This window comes from Scylla paramamosain, chromosome 26 (assembly GCF_035594125.1).
Source record: "Scylla paramamosain isolate STU-SP2022 chromosome 26, ASM3559412v1, whole genome shotgun sequence".
Lineage (NCBI taxonomy): Eukaryota > Metazoa > Arthropoda > Malacostraca > Decapoda > Portunidae > Scylla > Scylla paramamosain.
The window spans coordinates 21,096,591-21,114,524 of NC_087176.1; the positions used below are offsets into that span (position 1 = coordinate 21,096,591).

The 17,934-nt window shown below is 42.2% G+C and overlaps 1 protein-coding gene and 1 long non-coding RNA gene across 16 annotated transcripts in view; one reads left to right on the forward strand and one right to left on the reverse strand.

The window, feature by feature from the left end:
* LOC135113819 (ran-specific GTPase-activating protein-like) overlaps positions 1 to 13,168 on the forward strand; it is a 16,331-nt gene extending 3,163 nt beyond the window's left edge. The window contains exons 3-8 of one of the 9 annotated variants that reach the window (XR_010275068.1): positions 48 to 368; positions 816 to 918; positions 1,231 to 2,252; positions 2,641 to 2,793; positions 4,992 to 5,214; positions 5,595 to 6,130. Coding sequence is in view for 2 of the 9 variants with exons in the window: in XM_064029446.1 (XP_063885516.1) it covers positions 203 to 363; positions 816 to 918; positions 1,231 to 1,257 (291 nt within the window). In the remaining 7 variants the exon portion in view is untranslated. Of the gene's footprint in view, positions 1 to 47; positions 369 to 815; positions 919 to 1,230; positions 2,261 to 2,640; positions 2,794 to 4,991; positions 5,215 to 5,594; positions 6,131 to 12,000 lie in introns of those variants that run through there. The other 8 variants (XR_010275066.1, XM_064029446.1, XR_010275069.1 and 5 more) reach the window with 8 other exon arrangements.
* LOC135113821 (uncharacterized) overlaps positions 6,120 to 17,934 on the reverse strand; it is a 117,774-nt gene continuing 105,959 nt past the window's right edge. For 6 of the 7 annotated variants that reach the window (XR_010275072.1, XR_010275070.1, XR_010275075.1 and 3 more), the window contains 4 exons: positions 16,515 to 16,793; positions 12,460 to 12,583; positions 11,964 to 12,075; positions 6,120 to 6,799 (listed from right to left, as the gene is read on the reverse strand). This is a non-coding gene — a long non-coding RNA (uncharacterized LOC135113821). The remainder of the gene's footprint in view (positions 6,800 to 11,963; positions 12,076 to 12,459; positions 12,584 to 16,514; positions 16,794 to 17,934) is intronic. The other variant, XR_010275077.1, reaches the window with a different exon arrangement.

Genomic DNA, 17,934 nt, shown 5'->3' on the forward strand with positions numbered 1-17,934 from the left:
TGTATGTTTGTCCTCTTCTTCCTCTTCCTCCTCTTTCTTTCATCTAGACCTCTTCTCTCTTCCCATCTCTTCCTCCTCCTAGCCCAACCAAGCCTAATTCTCTCTCTCTCTCTCTCTCTCTCTCTCTCTCTCTCTCTCTCTCTCTCTCTCTCTCTCTCTCTCTCTCTCTCTCTCTCTCTCTCTCTCTCTCTCTCTCAGACAGACAGACCTCGATGACAGCGTGGTGAGCGAGGAGGGGGAGTCAACCAGCAGAGTAGGGGAGCATGACCCCTACTTTGAACCAGTGGTGACCTTGCTGGAGGTCTTCGTGGTTAGTGATGATGACCAGGAGGAGGAAATGATAACACTGAGTTTCGAGGTCAGGTCAGGTTGGTAATGGTGTTTTTTATTATTATTATTATTATTATTATTTTTGTGAGTTTTTTATTGGTTTATTATTTTATTGAGAAATGTTGTTGGTAGTTTTGCTGTTTCTTGTTGTTAGGTGAGGTGAGGTCAGGTCAAGCACTGATGGTAATTTTGCTGTTTTATCATTGTTAGGTCAGGTCAGGTTTTCTTATTGTAGGTAAATAGTTATTATTATTATTATTATTATTATTATTATTATTATTATTTTCTCTCAATCTATGTTTTCTTTCTTACTTACCTCCTCCTTTCCTCCTCCTCCTCCTCCTCCTCCTCCTCCTCCTCCTCCTCCTCCTCCTCCTCCTCCTCCTCCTCCTCCTCCTTGTTCTTCACATAACCTCTCTTCATTTTATTAACCTAACCTAACATGCAGACAGTGCCAGCCTAACCTAACCTCCCCCCACCTGCAGGCAGTACAAGCTGTTTCATTATCACACCTCTGAGTCGCCCCCACAGTGGAAGGAACGGGGCATGGGGGCCATTAACATTCTGAGGAACAAGCAGAAGAAGGCTGTTAGTGGTTGGGTTAGGTTTATGTGTGTGTGTGTGTGTGTGTGTGTGTGTGTGTGTGTGTGTGTGTGTGTGTGTGTGTTGACTGGGCTGCCTCATGTGGGATTACCAGCCTGATATGGTGACAGACAGACAAGCAGACAGACAGACAGATAGATTATTATCACTATATTATTACCAGTCATTAATTCAAATAGATAGATTATTATTATTATTATTATTATTATTATTATTATTATTATTATTATTATTATTATTATTATTATTATTATTATTATTTTATCACCAGCCATTAATTCTCCCCTTATTTTTCAGGTGGAGTTTGTTCAGCGGCAGAATTAATGCCAGTGGCTGAGTTCAGATCCTCCAAGACACACACACACACACACAGCAGCCCCTCCACCTCCCCACAGCCCTCCACAGTCTCTGACACAGCCCCTGACACAGCATCTGACACAGCCCCTTCACAGACCACATATATCTCACACATACATAAGAACATAAGAAATAAGGGAAGCTGCAAGAAGCGACCAGGCTTACACGTGGCAGTCCCTGTATGAAATATACCTACTTATTTCCATCTGTTATCCCCATCCATAAACTTGTCTAATCTTCTCTTAAAGCTCTCTAGTGTCCTAGCACTAACTACATGATTACTGAGTCCATTCCAATCATCTATCACTCTGAGAACCAATTTTTTTCTTATCTCCTTCCTAAACCTAAATTTTTTAAGCTTGTACCCATTATTTCTTTTTCTACCCTGGTTGCTGATCCTAAGAATTTTGCCTACATCCCCCTTATGTCACTCAAAGACTTCTATCAGGTCCCCCTCTTAACCTACGTATCTCTAAAGAATGTAAATTTAACAGCTTCAACCTCGCCTCGTAAGGAATACTCCTCATCCCCTGTATCCTTTTAGTCATTCTCCTCTGTACTGATTCTAATAGACCTATATCTTTCCTGTAATGTGGGGACCAGAACTGCACAGCGTAGTCTAGATGAGGTCTGACCAGCACCAAGTATAACTTTAATATTACTTTGGGCCTTCTACTTTTAACACTCCTAAAAATCACACACACCACAAGAGCCTCACAAACAGTCTCACAGCCTTCACAAGCAGCCCCACACTCCACCACAGACACACCAGACCCACAGCCCTTCACCTCACCCACTTCCCAGCCCCCCACAGCCCCCCCAGCCACCACAAATGAAGTCAAAGGAAGGGACTGTGGCTTCACCCAGCCAGCCAGGACAGCCTACAGAGAGGGGGTAGTCCCAGTCAAGTCACAAAATATAGGCTTGGTTCTTCCTACAGTTTGAAGTCAATGATTGGACAGGTGGAAAGGTGGTGGTGGTGGTGGTGGTGGTGGTGGTGGTGGTGCTGCTGCTTCTTTCATTCTCTTTGTTTACTTATTGTTTTTTTCTTTCCATTCTCTCTCTCTCTCTCTCTCTCTCTCTCTCTCTCTCTCTCTCTCTCTCTCTCTCTCTCTCTCTCTCTCTCTCTCTCTCTCTCTCTCTCTCTCTCTCTCTCTCTCTCTCTCTCTCTCTCTCTGCCCTTCACTATTGTTAGGTAATAATTGCAGTAACAGCAGTAGTCATAGTTATTATTGTATATTTTTTTTTAGCACTTGAGAACAGTGTAGCAGTAGTAGTAGTAGTAGTAGTAGTAATTGGCAGGAATTAAGTACATTATTAAATATATTCTGATCTTGATTTGTGTTGCAGGCCAGACAGCTTAGTGGCAGAGCTGCAGGTGGCCCTCGTCAGCTTCCTGGTGGCACAGGTGTAGGATGGCTGGGAGCAGTGGAGGTGCCTGATGGGGCAGCTGTGCCGGGCAGAGGGGCTGCTACTGCTGCTGCGGAGAGCCACACTTGTATGGTAAGCTTCTTTCACTCCTTCTCTAACAGGTTAATGAGGTTGTTGTTGTCATCATTGTTGATGTATTTTTTATGTTTTTCTCTATAAAATTGGTCTCTCTCTCTCTCTCTCTCTCTCTCTCTCTCTCTCTCTCTCTCTCTCTCTCTCTCTCTCTCTCTCTCTCTCTCTCTCTCTCTCTCTCTCTCTCTCTCTCTCTCTCAAGTTAGCTTAGTGGTAGTGGTAGTAATAACAGTAGGAATAGTAGCATTAGTAGTAGTAGGAACACCATACACTTAACACTCCCAACTCTCCCTTCCAGACCCTAGTAGTAGCAGCAGCAGTAGTAGTAGTAGTAGTAGTAGTAGTAGTAGTAGTAGTAGTAGTAGTAGTATCAACACTAACCACTCATTATTTCTCTACTGGTGATCTCCTGGCTTTCCTTACTGAGTCTTGGTCATCCTCTTTTAGAGATTTTGGTGAAACTTTTGCTGTTGCCTTGGACATATCAAAAGCTTTTGATAGAGTCTGGCACAAAGCTTTGATTTCAAACTATCCTCCTACGGCTTCTATCCTTCTCTCTGTAACTTCATCTCAAGTTTTATTTCTGACCATTCTATTGATGCTGTGGTAAACGGTCACTGTTCTTCTCCTAAATCTATTAACAGTGGTGTTCCTCAGGGTTCTGTCCTGTCACCAACTCTTCCTATTATTCATCAGTGACTTAGCGTAGGTAGAGGAAACCCACACAATAGGTACACATTAAACACCCAAACTCTGGTAGGTACAGGGTACGAGAAAGATTTAGGAGTTATAGTTAGCTCTGAACTCCGTCTAGGGAAACAATGCATAGAAGCCAGAAACAAGGCAAATAGGGTACTAGGATTCATTTTTAGGAGTGTTAAAAGTAGAAGGCCGGAAGTAATATTAAAGTTATACTTGGCGCTGGTCAGACCTCATCTAGACTACGCTGTGCAGTTCTGGTCCCCCACATTACAGGAAAGATATAGGTCTATTAGAATCAGTACAGAGGAGAATGACTAAAAGGATACAGGGGATGGGGAGTATTCCTTACGAAGCGAGGTTGAAGCGGTTAAATTTACATTCTCTAGAGAGACGTAGGTTAAGAGGGGACCTGATAGAAGTCTTTAAGTGGTATAAGGGTTATAACAAGGGAGATGTAAGCAAAATTCTTAGGATCAGCAACCAGGGTAGAACAAGAAATAACGGGTTCAAGCTTGAAAAATTTAGGTTTAGGAAGGAGATAGGAAAAAATTGGTTCTCAAATAGAGTGGTAGATGAGTGGAACGGACTCAGTAATCATGTAGTTAGTGCTAGGACACTAGAGAGCTTTAAGAGAAGATTAGACAAGTTTATGGATGGGGATAGCAGATGGAAATAGGTAGGTGTGTTTCATACAGGGACTGCCACGTGTAAGCCTGGTCGCTTCTTGCAGCTTCCCTTACTCGTATTTCTTATGTTCTTATGTTCTTATGTTCTAAAACCAAACTTGTTGTCCTATGCACTCCTATACTGATGATACCACTCTGCACTTATCCATGTCTTTTCATAGACGTCCAACCCTTCAGGAAATAAACAGTTCACGCAGGGAAGCCACAGAACGCCTCACTTCTGATCTCTCTAAAATCTCTGACTGGGGCAGACCAAACTAGTTATTGCTCACTGCCTAAAAAAAATCAATTCTTCCATCTATCAACTCGACACAACCTTCCAGACAACTATCCCCTCTTCTTCAATGACACTCAACTGTCCTCCTCTTCTACACTGCCACACTCCCCTGCCTGTTTTCCCTTGGTACAAGCTTCTCATGTGATGGCTCACCCATAATTTTCCTCACATAATGGGTCCTGGCAAGCTTGACAGTGAAGAAAAGTGTTGCGATGGTGTTTGTTCAAGAAGGGATCAGTAATTGTGAGACAGGAAGGAAGATTGCAAATTCAGAAGCAGCTGTCATCTGGGTGGCGGATGGAGGCCGCTCACCCCCGGTCATCCTGCAGCTCACAGGCCTCTTCTGACCGGGAGAAAGATGGCGCAGCAATTAAGTGTTCACCGTGCATGTGTTTTGTCAACTTATTATTCCTGTATCTGTCTTCCTTTTTTGCCCTTAGCCTTTCTCTCAGGAGTGGCAGCTGTGCCCAGCACTGGTACTGCCCTGGCCACTTGTGTCACAGCTGTCTTTGATCTCCCCGTCTTCCTTCCAGCCCCATGGTTACTGACCTTGACTCAAACACCATCACGACACCCTCTTCCCTGTTAAACTTGCCGGGATCCATTGTAATGTAAGGGGTATTGAATGTGAGCGATGAAACGAGAAGGTAGTGGCAAGGGGGAAACGTACAGGGGAGCGCAGGAGAGACACCTCTCTCCACTGTGCCTGACAGTCTCTCAGTGATTGAAAGACTGAGCATAACATCTTCAGGGCACGTGAGTTGCCATGCATGACAATTTGGCACTTTTTCCATGTCTTCTTATTTGAGTAGACATATCATATCATAGTGAAAAGTCTAGTTTATCCTGTATGTGGAGACCTTCAAGTTACAATACAGCCCACTGCTTTAAGAGTTAAATGTGCACGTCAATGTTTTCTGTCGTGCCTTCTTTGCTGTGTAATGTTGTGGTGAAATGGTTAAATTCTGGACTGAGTTGTGAGTCATGCAGCAGGAGTACACATTTAAGAGTTAAATGTGCACGTTAATGTTTTCTGTCGTGCCTTCTTTGCTGTGTAATGTTGTGGTGAAATGGTTGAATTCTGGACTGAGTTGTGAGTCATGCAGCAGGAGTACAGATGTGTGTCTTCCCCGCAGGTGGTAACACGGAGAGGAAGTGGAAGAAACCTTGGGACGCTCCCATAACTCAGGAGCAAGAATTACACCTTACTGGAACCTTGTGACTGACAGGTGGTGGTGACTGCAGGAACCAATTCAGGTGAACATTGTGTTTTGTTGTTACACTTGAGAATCCTCTATCCTAAATAAAAAATTGGCAAACTTTTTTTTATTTTCTGGCCAATCCTGTTTACCTTGAGGGCATGACCTGTACTCTGCCAGAAACTTTATTCCCTGGCCAATTATTATTATTATTTTTTTTTTTATATTACCTTGAGGGCATGACCTGTACTCTCGGAAAGATTGCCTGAAACTTTATTTCCTGGCCAATTATTATTATTTTTTTTTTATATTACCTTGAGGGCATGACCTGTACTCTCTGAAAGGTTGGCAAACAAAGATACTATTGACATGTCATTATGTTCAAGATTGTACACAAGATGGAATACTGAATGTTTATTGTTTTACTGTGAATGTTAAGTGAATAATAAATACACAACAGGATAATAAACATGGCACTTGTTTTCTTTATTACTGAAGTGCTGGAATGTACAAAACTTGTCTCAAGCCTGAATGAAGGTGGTGGTGGTGGTGGTGCTTGTTGAGTACAGAAGAGAGGGACTTCCTACATTCTTCCTTCCCAGACTGGAGTGGATTGGAGAACATTTGCAGCAGGGTCTTGGAGGAACAACACTTGCAAATTCTTGTGTCTTTGTGTCAACTTGAGTGAGGAGCAAACTCTTCCTGGTGAAACTGCCCACAACTCTTGTGCCTCTGCAGGTGTTGAATGAAGGTTGCCTGTCGGTCCTGCCATGACTTAAGGGAATTTCACGCGTTCTTCCTGCCGTCAACTGCTTGACAGTCTTCCTCCTGCTTAAAATTCTTGACACACTCTTCTTATTGCAACTTGACTCTTCCTTGATTGCAATGAAAACTCTTGTACCAGGACCTCTGTTTTGTCCTGACAATACTTAACACCTCATGTAGGGCTTGAAGGCTTGAAGGTTGTGATGCTCGGCCTCTCTTCCTGGTGAAGCTTGATTCCCCAATTGCAATGGAGTATGTCAGGCCCAGTGTGACAGCACTATTTGATAACCAGATGCCAATATTGCAGAAGCAGGTGCTGATAGAGATTCCTGCAGGCTGTTCATAGGATGGTGAAGTGGAAGCCACACACTTCACACCTGCAAGGAATACAGACCATTAGTTCCTAGACATGTGAAGCTTGTTGTATGTGCTGAGATTCCTTGTAATGACTTTTTGATAACTGATTCCCTACAAAACTCCAAACAAAAATAATAGGTCTCTCTTAGGCATAGGAGATGTGCCAAGATTCCCTAAAAAAACTAAGACTACACAAGAAATATCATAGGAAAACGGAAAAAGTTTGACAAGCATTGCACAAGCACTCTCAAACTAAATTTATCTGTGCTGTATACCTTTCACCTAACTCCTCTGACTATAAGAAATTCTTTGACTACTTAACTTCCAAAGTGGAGCACATTCTGACCCTCTTCCCTTTTGCAGAGATCTCCATTCTTGGAGAATTCAATGTTCACCACCAGCTTTGGCTTTCCTCTCTCCCTTCATTGACCATCCTGGTGAACTAGCCTTCAACTTTGCTATCCTCCACGACCTAGAGCAATTGGTGCAACACCCTGCTCGTATTCCTGACCGTCTTGGAGATACGCCCAATATTCTTGATCTTTTCCTGACCTCTAATCTTTCTGCTTATGCTGTCACCCTTTCTTCTCCATTGGGCTCCTCCGATCACAATCTCATATCTGTATCTTGTCCTATCACTCCAATCCCTCCTCAAGATCCTCCTAAGTGAAAGTGCCTCTGGCGTTTTGCCTCTGCTAGTTGAGATGACCTGAGGAGGTATTTTGCTGATTTTCCTTAGAATGACTACTGCTTCCATGTCAGAGACCCGTCTCTGAGTGCTGAGCGCATAATAGAGGTGATAGTGTCTGGCATGGAGGCGTATATTACTCACTCTTTTTCTCGACATAAACCTTCCAAACCTCGGTTTAACACAGCTTGTTCTCGTGCTATACATGATAGAGAGGTGGCCCACAAAAGGTACTTAAACCTTCCATCACCAGAATCTCATGCACTTTATATTTCTGCCCGGAACCATGCCAAGTCTGATCTCCAACTAGCCAAAAACTCCTTCATTGACAGTGTCAAAACCTTTCAAGATCTAACTCCCCTAGTGACTTCTGGCATCTAGCCTAAAATATCTCCAATAACTTTGCTTCTTCTTTCCCTCCTATATTTCAATCAGATGGCACCACTGCTATCACATCCATTTCTAAAGCTGAACTCTTCGCTCAAACCTTTGCTAAAAACTCTATCTTGGATAATTCTGGGTTTGTTCCTCCCTCTCCCCCACCCTCTGACTACTTCATGCTACCTATTAAAATTTTTCGCAATGATGTTTTCCATGCCCTTGCTGGCCTAAACCCTCAGAAGGCTTATGGACCTGATGGGGTCCCTCCTATTGTTCTCCGAAACTGTGCCTCCGTGCTTGCACCTCGCCTAGTCAAACTCTTTCAGCTCTGTCTGTCAACATCTACCTTTCCTTCTTGCTGGAAGTTTGCCTACATTCAGCCTGTTCCTAAAAAAGGGTAACCATTCTAATCCTTCAAACTACCATCCTATTGCTCTAATTTCCTGCCTATCTAAAGTTTTTGAATCTATCCTGAACAGGAAGATTCTTAAACATTTATCACTTCACAACCTTCTATCTGATTGCCAGTATGGGTTCTGTCAAGCCCGCTCTACTGGTGATCTTCTGGCTTTCCTTACTGAGTCTTGGTCATCCTCTTTGAGAGATTTTGGTGAAACTTTTGCTGTTGCCTTGGACATATCAAAAGCTTTTGATAGAGTTTGACACAAAGCTTTGATTTCCAAACTACCCTCCTACGGCTTCTATCCTTCTCTCTTTAACTTCATCTCAAGTTTCCTTTCTGACCGTTCTATTGCTGCTGTGGTAGACGGTCACTGATCTCCTAAATCTATTAACAGTGGTGTTCCTCTGGGTTCTGTCCTGTCACCCACTCTCTTATTATTCATTAATGATCTTCTAAACCAAACTTCTTGTCCTATCCACTCCTATGCTGATGATACCACCCTGCACTTTTCCACGTCTTTTCATAGACGTCCAACCCTTCAGGAAGTAATCATTTCACGCAGGGAAGCCACAGAACGCTTGACTTCTGATCTTTCTAAAATTTCTGATTGGGGCAGAGCAAACTTGGTATTGTTCAATGCCTCAAAAACTCAATTCCATCTATCAACTCAACACAACCTTCCAGACAACTATCCCCTCTTCTTCAATGACATTCAACTATCCCCCTCTTCTACATGGAACATCCTCGGTCTGTCCTTTACTTACAATCTGAACTGGAAACTTCACATCTCATCTCTAGCTAAAACAGCTTCTATGAAGTTGGGTGTTCTGAGACGTCTCCGCCAGTTTTTTTCACCCCCCCCAGCTACTAACTCTGTACAAGGGCCTTATCCGTCCATGTATGGAGTATGCTTCACATGTCTGGGGAGTTCCACTTGTACTGCTCTTTTAGACAGGGTGGAATCAAAAGTTTTTCGTCTCATCAACTCCTCTCCTCTAACTGTCTTCAGCCTCTCTCTCACCGCCGCAGTGTTGCATCTCTAGCTGTCTTCTACCGCTATTTTCATGCTAACTGTTCTTCTGATCTTACTAACTGCATGCCTCCTCTCCTCCCATGGCCTCGCTGTACAAGACTTTCATCTTTCTCTCACCCCTATTCTGTCCACCTCTCTAACGCAAGAGTTAACCAATATTCTCAATCATTCATCCCTTTCTCTGGTAAACTCTGGAACTCCCTGCTTGCTTCTGTATTTTCACCTTCCTATGACTTGAATTCCTTCAAGAGGGAGGTTTCAAGACACTTATCCACCAATTTTTAACTACTGGTTTGGAGTCTTTTATGGGACTGGGATTTCAGTGGGCATTTTTTTTATTGGATTTTTGTTACCCTTGGTCAGTGTCCTTCCTACATCAAAAAAAAAAAAAAGTGAGAACTGTGCCGAGATTTGATATGAAATGTGTCTAAATTCCATACTGTCACATTCAAGAAACGAAAATTGAAAGAAAGGAAAGCACCGGGTAGAGAAAATCTGAAAAGTACGGCAGTATAACGTTTGAAGCCAAGAAATGTGTTTAATAAATATGTCCCTATTATAATTTAAAAGCAAAAATTTGAAGAATTATGTAGAGTAGAAGAAAACACCAGATAGAAGAAATTTGCATGGCATCACAGAAATTTCAATGACACCACAATATATACACAAGTATAAAAGATGAACCTGATTAAAAAATTGCTATCTCTGCACTCATGAAAAACACAAATAAAAATTTAAAATTTGAAAAGAAGTCATTTTAAACTTTGGCCCACACCTTTTATTAGTTTTATTCATAGACAGTTTATGGTTGCAGAAATACAACAATTTTAAGTGTAGTCCATCTTTTTGAAACCCACTATATAAAGAAAAGGTCAGATAAGGGAAAGAATTTTGAAGCCAAATACATGAGCAAATATAGTACAAGAAAATATTTATCAGATGAATAACAAATTAGGAAGATAACTATTTGAAATAAGTCAACTTTGAGGTGAACTGGGTAAAAAAAAAATAATAATAATAAAAATAAATAAAAATCTAGTTTAATAGAACAAAGCAGCAATAGAAAAGTCTAATGCAAATTTAGAATGTAAATGTGTGTGTGTGTGTGTGTGTGTGTGAGAGAGAGAAGGGGTTATGTCTTTTTTGAGTGCATGACCATTCTTTTGGCTGCCTGACTAGGTTTTTGAGTGCATCACCAGTTTTTTTAAGTCATCAGTTTTTTGAGTGCATCACGAGTTATTTTTTTTTTTGAGTGCACCACCAGGTTTTTGAGTGTCACCAGATTTTTTGAGTGTCACCAGTTTTTGAGTGCATCAGTTTTTTTTGAGTGCATCACCAGTTTTTTTTGTCACCAGTTTTTCGAGTGCATCACCATTTTTTTTTGAGTGCATCACCAGTTTTTTGAGTATCACCAATATTTTTTGAGTATATCACCAGTTTTTTTTGTCACCATTTTTTTTTGTCACCAGTTTTTTGAGAGCATCAATTTTTTTTGAGTGCATCACCTGATTTTTTGAGTGTCACCAGTTTTTTTAGTGCATCACCAGTTTTTTTTTGAGTGCATCATCAGTTTTTTTGAGTGTCACCAGATTTTTGAGTGTATCACCAGTTTTTTTTTGAGTGTCACCAGATTTTTGAGTGCATCACCAGTTTTTTTGTCACCAGATTTTTGAGTGCATCACCAGTTTTTTTGTCACCAGATTTTTTAGTGCATCACCAGTTTTTTTGAGTGTCACCAGATTTTTGAGTGCATCATCATTTTTTTTGAGTGTCACCAGATTTTTGAGTGTATCACCAGTTTTTTTGAGTGTCAAGATTTTTGAGTGCATCACCAGTTTTTTTGAGTGTCATTAGTATTTTGTGTGTGTGTGAGCGCGTGGGCGTGTGTGAGCGCGTGGGCATGAGAGTGCGTGGACATAAAAGTACGTGGGTGTGCGAGTGCGTGGGTGTGCGAGTGCGTGAGTGTGCGAGTGCGTGGGTGTGAGTGTGTGGGCGTATGTGTGAGCGTGCGTGGGTGTGGATGTGCGTGGGTGTGCATATACCGTTACTAAAGGTAGGTAGGTGTGTGTGTGTGTGTGTGTGTGTGATAATGAATAAGGGAAATAATGACCAATCGTAGTTAACAAGCCAACTGCCACTCAGCACAGCGAATAAGCAGAGGGACCACAAAATAGCAGCCACGGACACACCAATCCAACATGATTTTACGTGCTTATATAATATAATCTCAAATTCACTTCCTTAATTATCACCTCAGTAAGCTTAATCAGACGTCAATCACCTGGACAAACAAGCAACCAACTTACCATCTGATCAGCATACTTCTCTCACCTGACAAATTAAATAACGTCACCTGCAGTCTAATCACCCTGGCAGCTTATTCCCTCGCAAATTGCTAAACTTCTATAACTTCCCATCTCTCACCTGATAAGCTTAACTACGTCACTTTGCCAGTGTTGTAATCACCATCTGTTCAACCTAATCACACCTACCCAACCTCACCTGGTCAACCTATATCAGCTCAGCCTAATCACATTACCTAACATGGCTTATCTAATCACCAAACATGGACAAACCTACCCATCCTTATTCTCACCTATTCATCCTTATCATTCATAATCTCATAGGTTACGCCTCAATTCCACCCACTGAATAATAATCTAACAATCTTCCTATTACCAAACTCTTAACTTCACTCCTTCACCGCCTCCTTCAGCCTTCCGCCACAAGACCACCGCACCTCGACGTCTCTCGCTGCGAGTCGTGGAAGGGGCCGAGCGGGGACGCCAGGCTGGAGGAAAACGAGACAATGATCCCTATTCTGAAACACTTCTGCGCCGCACCTCCACTAAACTGATAAGACTCTAAATGAAGTTGCACAGGTTTTCAAAAGATGTTTTTATGGTTCTAGTGACAGATTAACACGATTTCTATATTATTAACAGGGGAAATGCATTTAAAACCCGGCTATTCAGAACCTGTCATCATTTGAAAAGAAAAAAAAAATGTGGTGAGACAAATGAAGCGTTTCAGAATACGTAGGTGTTGTTTTGCTTGTTGTCCACTGTATAAAAGATGCAACGCGAGTTTCTGCAAATACTGAAAGAGGTGAAGGAACGTGCAATTCTAAGTAGGAAATGTTCTATACACATATGCATTTTAAGGCTTTGTTTACCCGTCAGAGGAGTTGAAAATGTATGGGACTCGTTGGTGTGCTGCTATGCGTGTAGCTGACGTGAAGAACAGACGGCTGCATTGTCGCAGCCTCGGAGGTGCCACTTAATCTTATTTTTTGCAGGCTGTGGAATATTGCAGTATCTTATAACAAGACAAATGGTATTAAAAAGCATGTGATTTACCAATAAGCATTACACGACAACATTATTGCGGTGATTATAAGTACTCCTTTAAAATGCTAAGTGGCATCATCACTCAGCTGTTTTCAAGGTCGCTCGGACTCGGTGCCCTCCTCCGCTCCTCCTTCGCTTCGATGATGCCACGTAGTATTTTACAGGAGAGAGAGAGAGAGAGAGAGAGAGAGAGAGAGAGAGAGAGAGAGAGAGAGAGAGAGAGAGAGAGAGAGAAGCTAAGCATTAAGAAGCTGATTCATTATCATTTCCTACGAGGCTGTTTCTTACTACGCTCCTTCCCCGACGTGCGCGCGCGTGTGTGTGTGTGTGCTTATTTGTATAGCAGTATGTTGTTCTATGTAAGCTCGTTTTAAGCGGGCGTACGTTTGGTTTAATTAAATGCCAATAAACACCAATATCACTGTAATAAAAAAAAAAAAGAACGCAGATATCAAACACTACTGAGAGAGAGAGAGAGAGAGAGAGAGAGAGAGAGAGAGAGAGAGAGAGAGAGAGAGAGAGAGAGAGAGAGAGAGAGACTGTATATTGAATCAAAACTCCAACCGCCAGAGTCTGAAGATAAATCAACATAATAATTTTTGGGCAAGTCAGCAGACAAACCTCGCAGCCTTCACACTACCATTGGGTGACACCGCGCTTCGTTAGTGCCACACAAAGCTGTTCTGGGAAGGAGTGACACGTTTGCAAGGCGTGGCACTGGTCACTACAACGTCGCCACACATTTAGGGAAGTACTCTAGTGATACGAAATAAAAAAAAAGTCTGGATAACTGTGAAGGGTAGACAATGTATGCTTCCTTTTTTTCTTTTGATACTGTTCATTTTGTCTGCCTGGGTGAGTAATGTAATAATTTCACCATGCTGTCATTGAACCCCTGGGCAATAATAAGACTGGAATAATAAGAGTGCTACTGTGAAGGAAAAATATAATGATTCTTTTTTTTTCTATCAGTTTTGTTCAACATCGGGTTTTTTTTTTTTTTTTTGGGGTGGGTGGGTGAGCAATGTAATGATTTCACTAAACTACGGTGAAGTACTCTAGTGATCTGGAATGATAAGGCTGTCTGGATGGCACTGTGAACGGAGGAGAACAATGTATATTTTTCCTTTAAATTTTGTTCCATTTCGTCTGTTTTTTTATTTATTTATTTATTTTCTTTTATGTAGGAGCGAAGTAATAATGCTTACGTGTTGTGCCGCACGGTGCACTGCCCAGGAATGTAGTACGTGTAATGTAGCAACAGCTGACCCTTCTATGCCTCAGCCACGGTTATAAAAATGAAAGGATACTCTGGGCACAAACACCACCTGTCGCCAGTGTTACCTGATGACACTTGAAGGTGGTGAGTTGATGAATGTATCTCCACTTGGCGGGAACTGTCCGTTGTGTGTCGTGTAGAGAGAGAGAGAGAGAGAGAGAGAAAGCTTTTCGTCTCATCAACTTCTCTCCTCTAACTGACTGTCTTCAGCCTCTCTCTCACCGCCGCAATGTTGCATCTCTAGCTGTTTTCTACCGCTATTTTCATGCTAACTGCTCTTCTGATCTTGCTAACTGCATGCCTCCCCTCCTTCCGCGGCCTCGCTGCACAAGACTTTCTTCTTTCTCTCACCCCTATTCTGTCCACATCTCTAACGCAAGAGTTAACCAGTATTCTCAATCATTCATCCCTTTCTCTGGTAAACTCTGGAACTCCCTACCTGCTTCTGTATTTCCACCTTCCTATGACTTGAATTCCTTCAAAAGGGAGGTTTCAAGACACTTATTCATCAATTTTTGACCACTGTTTTGACCCTTTTATGGGACTGGGATTTCAGTGGGCATATTTTTTTTATTGGATTTTTGTTGCCCTTGGCCAGTGTCCTTCCTACATAAAAAACTCTCTCTCTCTCTCTCTCTCTCTCTCTCTCTCTCTCTCTCTCACACACACACACACACACTAGAAAATGAATGAAGGTTTAGGAGTGAGGCGTAAGATTAAAGGAGCGACTAAAATCAAGGAACGAAGGTCCTTTGACAGCCTTAGAAAATTGCATCATACAGCAAAGTTACAACACAGACCAGAGAAGTTTCCGTGTCACACTCAATAGAACCTGTGTCTATGAAGGAGTGACTCACCCCAGTGCTGCAAGAAAATTATGCCTCTTCATCCGGTACCACCAAAACACTAAACAAGAGGACATAGAAACCTGTGTAAAAAAAAAAAAAAAAAAAAAAAAAAAAAAAAAAAAAAAAAAAATCTTTATAAATTACCTGTTCTGTCTGATTATGACCAACTCACTGTTCCACATATTTCACAAACTGCTGTGTGGAATTGTTTTGCGAACAGTGAGCAAAGGTGTTAGCAGCCTTGTCCCTATGATTTCTGAGTGTTTGCGTCTTAAGCCTCACTGCTGACTATACCCCCTCCGCCCCGAAAGTGATGTAAAATTGAGAAAACTCTAACCTGATGGAATTACGGTAGAATTGCAAAAGACAGTAGTCACTGAGGAAGATGCAAGGGATAGAAACAACTGGAGGAGATTGGTACATGGCGATAACCCATGACACCAGGGAAACTGCCAAAGACGACACAGTGAGTGGGACGTCGGGCCTGGTGGCAAAGGCGAGAGGCGAGTAGTGGGCGGAGCAAAAACCCTCACCACCTGCTCCCCACTGATTGGATGGCAGCTTCAAATACATAACAAGGTAATTCTATTTTCCCTGCAGGCGCCCTGAACTCCTGCCAAAGCCTTATTTGCACTAGGATTTAGAGATCTCTAAGCTGGAAACAGGAGGCCACATTCTCTAGAATTTCCGAGAGGACACAGCCGCTTCAGTGATCAGTCCACCAGCATCTGTGCATTCCGCGGCTGTGTGCTGTGTGGTTGTACTGCTGTGTGGCTGTGTGACTATGTGCTGCGTGGCTGTGTGTTGTGTGGCTGTGTGTGTGTGTGTGTGTGTGTGTGTGTGTGTGTGGGTGGTCGAGTGGCTGTGTGCTGTGTGGCTGTGTGGGTGTGTGCTGTGTGTTGTGTGTTGTGTGGCTGTGTGCTGTGTGGATTTGTGTTGTGTGGCTGTGCTGTGTAGCTGTGCTGTGCTGTGTGTGTGTGTGTGTGTGTGTGTGTGTGTGATTGAGTGTGTGTGTGTGTGTGAGTGTGTGATTGAATGGCTGTGTGCTGTGTGGCTCTGCCTTTGTGGCTGTGCTGTTTGGCTGTGTTGAACAGCGGCTCCTGTTGCTGCTGCTGCCGCTGCTATTACTACTCGTGTTGCAAAGTTTAAAATAAAAACTATCACTGAGAATCCAGAAACACGAGCGTGAGGCCAGTACAACTGTTATCCGTGTGTGTGTGTGTGTGTGTTTCCAGAGCTGTGCATTCAGGTCACTTTATCTGTGACAATTAGAAAAAAACAAAAAATTACTATCTCGGCGGGAAGCACTCAGAGATTATAAATTGCGATACACAAACTCAAATCTTTCAGATGTTCATATTATATATATATATATATATATATATATATATATATATATATATATATATATATATATATATATATATATATATATATATATATATATATATATATATATATATGGAGAGAGAGAGAGAGAGAGAGAGAGAGAGAGAGAGAGAGAGAGAGAGAGAGAAATGAATCAGAAATGAGACATGCATGAACCAGCAATGAAACATGAGTGAGGAAGGAGTTTAAGCAGAGGTGACCCAGGAGTGAGACAGTACAGGGCAGAGTGACGCAGAAATGATGGGGGTGTTGGAAAGGTGAGGCAGGGTAAGGTAGGGTTAGTCTGAAATGGAGACGAGGCAGGAGATAAGCAGGAAAGGACAGATGGAAGCAGGAGAGTGGCAGCACCAGACAGTAGTAGTACCTCTTCTTCTTCTTCCTTAACTAATACTCCTGGCAAACCGCCTTTCGCTGCACACCAGACACTGGGTATATGGTGGTCTTCATATTATTAAGTGGACGCCGTATGGAAGTAATCAGTAACCTCTCCCTCTTCCTCCTCTTCCCCGGATACATCTTCACCAGAGACATGGAGACCAACACTCATGTAATAGGACAGGGATGGGGCAACGTGAATAGGAATGGACGGAACGTGGGGCAACAGTCCCTCGCCACTCACGCGGTGTGCTGTCCTGCCCTCTCCCTGGAATGTCAACAGTAATTAAGGACCACAAAATATTACAAGCAATTCAACATAATTTTCTCCCTGCTGTTGGATTCGACGTCGTCTACGTGGTCGATCATAATTAACTCTTTGACTGGTAATGACAGGCACTTGTTACTTCATTTCAGTAAGCCTTCATGATTTAACTGTGGAAAGTGTCAAACTACAAGCGGTAGAAAGTCTGAAATGCTGTGTCACTCCTTTAGATGTCATTGGTGTGTCTCCAGATCACATATTCATCTAGAGTGGTAGATGAATGGAATGGACTCAATAATCAGATTGTTAGTGCTGAATCATTAGGGAGCTTTAAAAGATCAGACAAATTTATGGATGGAGATGATAAATGGAAATAGGCAGATGTGTTTCATACAGGGACCGCCATGTGTAGGCCTGATTGCTTCTCGCAACTTCCCTGATTTTCTTTTGCTCTTATGTTCTCATACACAACAGATGTGGACATACCATTTCAATATAACCTACAATGACCTAACCTATCATTTACTTGAACTTGAAGAGATGGCAAAGATGTTAAATGGTTTAAACTGAATATGCTAAAATATGAGAAAATAAGCCACTTGTGAATGGAGCAGCGCAAAGCAGTGAAGGAGATTTTCTCGTGAACCAGTGAGGAGATGCCTGGAGGTGTTGTACATGTCTTTGAGTAGAGAGACTGGTGCAGAGTGACAAAGTTTAGCCACCTTGGTTATATTCCGGGTGGATTGTGTTAAGATGAGCTAGGTTAGATTACATTGTTTTAGCTTAGTTATCTTAACCTAGATTAGATAACTTAGGTTAGTTTGGTATGACAGTTTAATTTAGCTTATTTTAAATCGTATTACCCAAGCTAGATTTGGATTATATAGATTCAAAGAGGGCAACTCAGAAACTAAGGTGGCTGGTCTTCCATGTCATTCCGAGTGTTTATTAAGAAATTAAAAATAATAATAAGAAAAGAAGACAAATGGACTTTAGCACCTATTGATAAGCAAGAGGCGTGGAAAGCTGTTCACCTCCCCGACACCTGACGCGACCCCACTTCCATAATGCACTGCAGGTTGTCCTAAAGAGGATGAAGTAACACTTGTGAACACGCTGTTGTAAGGAAGGTCAAGTAATAAGA